Source organism: Austrofundulus limnaeus, unplaced genomic scaffold, assembly GCF_001266775.1.
Source record: "Austrofundulus limnaeus strain Quisiro unplaced genomic scaffold, Austrofundulus_limnaeus-1.0 Scaffold116, whole genome shotgun sequence".
NCBI classification, from domain to species: Eukaryota; Metazoa; Chordata; class Actinopteri; order Cyprinodontiformes; family Rivulidae; genus Austrofundulus; species Austrofundulus limnaeus.
Genome location: NW_013952518.1, coordinates 1,159,671 through 1,166,017, shown reverse-complemented (window position 1 = coordinate 1,166,017; position 6,347 = coordinate 1,159,671). Strand labels below are relative to the sequence as shown.

General features: G+C 34.8%; 1 protein-coding gene across 1 annotated transcript in view; it reads left to right on the top strand.

The window, feature by feature from the left end:
- Positions 1-2,530: 2,530 nt before the first annotated feature.
- Positions 2,531-6,347, top strand: part of kdm5a (lysine demethylase 5A) — a gene marked incomplete in the record, with an annotated part of 17,354 nt that continues 13,537 nt past the window's right edge. Inside the window, 5 exon segments of the mRNA XM_014014554.1 lie at positions 2,531-3,539; positions 4,230-4,307; positions 4,667-4,789; positions 5,003-5,173; positions 5,262-5,462. Of these exon segments, the coding sequence (XP_013870008.1) occupies positions 3,393-3,539; positions 4,230-4,307; positions 4,667-4,789; positions 5,003-5,173; positions 5,262-5,462 (720 nt within the window).

Genomic DNA, 6,347 nt, shown 5'->3' with positions numbered 1-6,347 from the left:
GTGAGATAGCTAAGTCAGAATTATGAGATAGTTATCTCATAATTATGAGATAGCTAAGTCATAATAATGAGATAGTATCTCATAATTATGAGATAGCTAAGTCATAATAATGAGATAGTATCTCATAATTATGAGACAGCTAAGTCAGAATTATGAGATAGTTATCTCATTATTTTGAGATAGCTAAGTCATAATTATGAGATAGTTATCTCATAATTATGAGATAGCTAAGTCATAATTATGAGATAGTTATCTCATAATTATGAGATAGCTAAGTCATAATTATGAGATAGTAAGTCATAATTATGAGATAGTATCTCATAATTATGAGATAGCTAAGTCTCTCATAATTATGAGATAGCTAAGTCATAATTATGAGATACAAGTTTTATTTTTTATCAGGGTAGCGGAAATGGGCTTCCATACAACTCCTTACTTTTTAAAACTGCAAAAAGTATTTCATTTCTATTTAACTTTGATTTGTTGTAATTCCATCTTTCAGACATACTGTAGCAGATGCATGTAGCTTAGAATGAAGATGATCGTGTGTAACAGAGATAAAAGAAAATGGTAGTGAATTTCACCAAAACTGACGTGGAGGGATTCTTAAGAGTCACCTACTGGTAGTTTAGCGTAACTGCATGCTAAGGTCCTTCAGGCACATTCAGGGCTTCCCCAGCAGAAGTATGATGGAAGCTGGTGAAGGTAGTTGCACCTGAAGCTGCTCTATACTTGACATAGATTTAAAGTCATATTTATGCTAAAGTAACTTACCCAATAACACATGTCCTGGGTGTATATCCATATACACAGGAAATTTTTACAAAAATATAAAAACAACCCATGGGCTGTTATTATATTTTTGTGAAAATTTCCTGTTTTGGGGGAGATATGAATTTGTGAGCAAGATTTGACTTGTTCAAGTTTCATTCGGTTTCTGAACAGACTAGGCATGCAGTTGTGAAACACACTGACAACATTTTGTGGTGTTTATTGTACCAGATCTCCACTAAAGAACCCTGAAAAGCAGTCCTGTGTCTGTGGCCTGATTAAAAATTACACTTGGCAATCCTGGTGAAGTGTTCATTATTTTTTACTTTTTTACTTTAAGTAGTTTTAAAACCAGTACTTTTATACTTGAGTGAAAAAAAAAGCTTTGTTGATACTTCTACTTCCAAAAAAGCATTTTTAAACCGTCTATATTTCTACTTAAGTAATGAATGTGAATACTTTTGACACTTCTGTTGGTAAGGTAATAAGACAATAAGTAGACCTATACTGTCATTTAAAAAACAAACAAAAAAAAAAGGATTTTTGTGTAAAAATGCAGCAATGATCTTTAATGTTGAATGACTAATAAAATTTGTTAGATAAAAAGTACAAGCAAAATAAAAACTAACAATCGTGGCTCACGCCAAATTATTCATAACACAACAAAAAATAAAAAAAACAAGCTAAAATGCTCAACAAACGAGCTATAATAGCAAAACACAAGCTAAAAGATTACAACACAAGATATAATGCAAAAGCATAAGCTTAAATGATAAAAACACAACCTAAATTGGCCTTGACACAAGCTAAAATAAAAAATACAAGCTAAAATAATCAAAACGAGGTAAAATAAATGCAAGATTTAATTAGCAAAACACAAGCTAATGATCATAAGTTATAAATTATCAAAACACAAGCTATACTTGGCAAAATACAAGCTAAAATAATCACAATACAAGCTATAAATAGTCATAAGTTAAAACATAACATTTAAGTAATTTGAGTTGATGTGATTGAAACTCGGACGCGGGTTTTTATCTCATTAATAATGAAAGCTTGTTATAGGAAACTGACTACCCACAATCAAGTTGTAACTCATGATTCGTTTAATTTGTGTCAATAAATGATTGCATAAGTCATTTTGAATCAAATTGAACTCGTCTGAAGGTTCCACTTATTGTGTCATTTTCACTTCGCTCAGTCAGGATATTAACAAATAGTGAGAAACCCTTGGTAAAAAATTTTCCTCATAACCATGTGTATGAGATGTGGGGAAAGCTTATTTCATCCTGAGATAAGCCCCTACAAAAGATACATTAGCTAACATGGTCATAACACAAGCTGATTAAAACACAATCCAAATGGTCAAAACACAAGCTAGAATTAGAAAAACACAGGCTGAAGTTGTCAAAGTATGATAAAATGACATTTAAGCTGGATTGAATAACACAAGCTAAATTGATCAGAATAATAAAAAGCTAAAATTACATAAATGGTAGGACAGGATAAGGATAATAGGTTACATACTTGTCACGTGATCTAGTGGGCCCATTCAGTGACACTTAGCTGCAAAGGCAATCCTAATTTATTGGATGTACTGTTTCATAATCTATTTTTGATATTAATGATACAACACGTATTTATTGTCGAATTTTCCAGACAGCCAAAAATAAAATATAATAAAATAAAATAGCTTCAAGTTGAGTTAAGAAATTAATAAACCCTACACAGATTTAAAGGTGGTCAAATTTTCGAGTGCTCTTGAATGCACCACAACGACTCTTCCGTCTTCCTTTCCTTGCTAGTAGCTAGCACGCTTGCTAATACAGCTAAAAATAGACGGCGTTTAATTATACAGGAAGTCACGGTCGATAACATGAAACTAATATCCCTTCCAGCTTTTTGTGTTTTTAATTTAGCGTACTTTGACCTTGGCAGACCACCCTGCTTCACCGACTTTATCTCCGGGGCTAACACCAATGTTTAGCTGCGCAACTGATTTTTTAGCCTTATTAGCTTGGTGCTAGTTTCTCCTTTTTCTCGAGCGCTCCATGACATGAATGAGAGCCGACGGAGTAAACAGAACAGCTTGACGAAGTGGACGAAGAGGCTGGAGGTTTTTTATTAGTATTATTTTTATTTTTTTGAGGAACCACGACAAGCTATCGCCAAAGGAGTTAAGCTAACCGTTGCTAACTAATGGAAATGCACATTTCTAGAGAAGAAGAAGAAATCACAATCCCCCCGCTGCTACGTCCCGAAACGTAACAACACAACAGCCTGTGTAACATAATGCTGCAGTCAGTGGGGGCAGGTTGGCTTTGTGTTTACATGTCAAACTTCACATTTTGTGATAGTTTTTTGACTACATTAACAAAGGTAATGCTGTTGTATAGGATTGACTTCCTGCTCCAGCTACGGGAGTAAACGCTCATCTTTAGCTTTTTTTTTTTCTTCATCAATCGTAATATTTCCTACTGTAAAAGACACGAACGATCATCATGGACACGGAGGGAATTCTTCATGAATTTAATAATTGCTACAGTTGACTTTTTTGCTCTGGATGCTTTATTTTTGGGGGATGTTATTTGAATGATTGTTGCGCCCGGAGCCCATTCGACATGTCTACTTTTGCGGAGTTCGTCCCTCCTCCTGAATGCCCGGTGTTTGAGCCGAGTTGGGATGAATTCTCAGATCCTTTAGGGTTCATCAACAAGATCCGACCCATTGCAGAGAAGACGGGGATCTGCAAAATACGGCCTCCACAGGTAAAAAAAGAAATTGCACAGTTAAAAGCATGTGTGCGTGAAACGTCTGCTGGGATATAAGCGTTTATTATCTTACGTAAAGTGCGTAGGTTGACTTTGGGCTTGGCTACGTAAAAAATAAAGCGTTACTAGTTAAAGGTCAAAAAAGTACGTAAGAGGATAAGGGTCACGGAGCAAAAAATATGATTCCCCCCCCCCCCCCCCCCATTGAGTTCTTTAATCTCAGAATTCTGAGATGAAAATCAAAATTCTGAATTTTTTCCCCCATAATTCTGAGAACAAAGTCAGAACTTCCTGATTGTTTTTTATAATAATTGAGTTGTAAAGAGTGAACTTAAATGTTTCCCCCCTGACTTTATGGTTTTTTTTTTTTCACATCTACTATCACTTCAATGATAGTAATGATGTTACATGATTTGGTCAATTTCAGCCCTAAAAGTCATTGAATATTAACATTGACATTTAGCTTAGATTTGTGTTATAAAACGTGTAACACATAATTTGAATACTCATTTAAAAATGCTTAAATATTTGCTCTGCAAAACTTGAATAAAAAATACTAATATGTGCACCGCTACACTTTGTACATTTTTTCTTCAGTGTTAATGTGCAATGAATGCAGTTCTTTTTAAGATGCTCGTCGTTGTGCTTAATTTTTCATCGCATGTGTCTTTATTGTTGTTTTTCCAGGACTGGCAGCCTCCATTTGCCTGTGATGTTCGCAACTTTCGCTTCACTCCAAGAGTGCAAAGACTAAATGAGCTTGAGGTGAGTTTTATTAAACTGCAATTCACCAGTTAAACAGTGGTTTTCTGGATAGAAATTAGGTTTGTCGAATGTTTGTCGAATTTTTTTTAAATTAAGATATTAAATTTCATCTCTTCTAACCCAAAGCAGCTGACCTGTTCAGTAAAGGCTTTTAATATGGGTTTCACGTGATTTTAAGTTTGATTTTGTATTAAACTTGACCTATTTATTAAATATTTGTTTATCCTGAGGTGCCACAAGCTTGGAAAATGTTAACTATTGTCCCTGTGTCCCAAAAAAAAAAAAACACACGCAAAGAGTAAAACAGTTGAACACTGACCTCTGGTTTAAGTGAATATTTCTGTCTTCTGTGTCTTTAGGCTCTCACTCGAGTTAAACTCAACTTTTTGGATCAAATTGCAAAGTTCTGGGAGCTGCAGGGATCAAAGATTCGATTCCCTCATGTGGAGAGAAAGATTTTGGACCTCTATCAGCTCAGCAAGGTACAAACAGATCAATTGGGAGTTTTGCTAATCTTGCTAAAAGTTGTTGGATTTATTGTAAAAATTAAAACAAAGCAAACGAATGCCTTTAATCTGATGATTATTATTGCAGTACTTGTTCTTCAGCACACTTGTAAACACTTCGTTGTCAGGTGTTCTTGGTGTTCATTTTGCTACTAAAAAGCTCAGTTTGGACATTTGGATTTGTTTTAGATCGTGTCTTCCGAGGGCGGCTTTGAGACGGCGTGCAAAGAGAAGAGATGGTCCAAAGTCGCCAGTCGAATGGGCTTCCCTCCAGGAAAAGGCACCGGTTCTCTTCTGCGCTCACACTACGAGAGAATCCTTTACCCTTATGAGCTCTTTCAATCTGGAGCTTCACTCACAGTAAGGATCAGTCCACTGCTTTTCTTATTTACTTCTGATTGTAACAGGAAGTATTTTAGAGCATTTTTAACCTGATCGCTTCTATCAGGGCCTCCACCGGCTGTATGACGAGGCGACGGACGGGGAGGAAGTAGATGAAGGAGTCGGTGAGGAAACGATGGAGGAGGACGAGGAGGAGGACGAGGAGGAGGAGGATGAAAAGGACAAGGAGAAAGACAAGGAGGGGGATGTGACGCAAACCAAAGATCAGCTTCTGCCCGAGAGGCGCTCCAGACGTCTGAAGTCAGAGGTAAAAGCCATTAGTATCAGAATCATGTCCATTCATTCATTCATTCATTCATTCATTCATTCATTCATTCATTCATTCAAACAAACAAAATGGTTTACAATAAAAAACAAAACAATTAATGATAGGTACCTGTAACTCCTTTCAGTTGAACAGGATTTTTGTTTTCAATTCAATTTCAATTCAGTTCAAAAATTTATTCATTTCATTAAAAAATACTATATACAATAATAAAAATAAACCAAAAAAATATACTAATCAGAATAAAATGAAAGGTAGCAGAAGAAGAATAAATCTTATTTTGTCTGCCCCATTTCGACTCAATATATTCAAACGAAACATAATTTACAAAACAATGCTAAATATCATAAAAATTTAAAAAAATAAAATAAAAACAACAACAACATAAAAACATCAACTCAAACAACAAATCAAATAGCTTCACATTTTACTTTTCATATTTCTTCAAAAAACTTGCCTTTTATCTGTCTCCTAAATATATACATTGACTGATAGGCCTGTCACGATAACAAATTTTGCTGGGCGATTAATTGTCTCAAAATTTATTGCGATAAACGATAATATTGTCTGGTGACCGTTTTACAACTAATAATTATAAAAGCGTAATGTGTAAGTGTAATAAATCAATAAACTTTCATTTTTAAAAGAATGTTTAACAAAGTGGACTCTCAGTCTCTAACAAAAAAATGCACTTGAATAAAAAATAAAAATAAAACAAAGAACAACAAAATGTAAATTAAACACCACACACAACTAAGACAGTAAATAAACAATATTAAAGAACAGCATGTCTTTAGAGATGAAGCAAACTACACAGCCTGGTGAGGACCCACTGTTTCTTATGGGGACATAAGCCCAGTTCACATC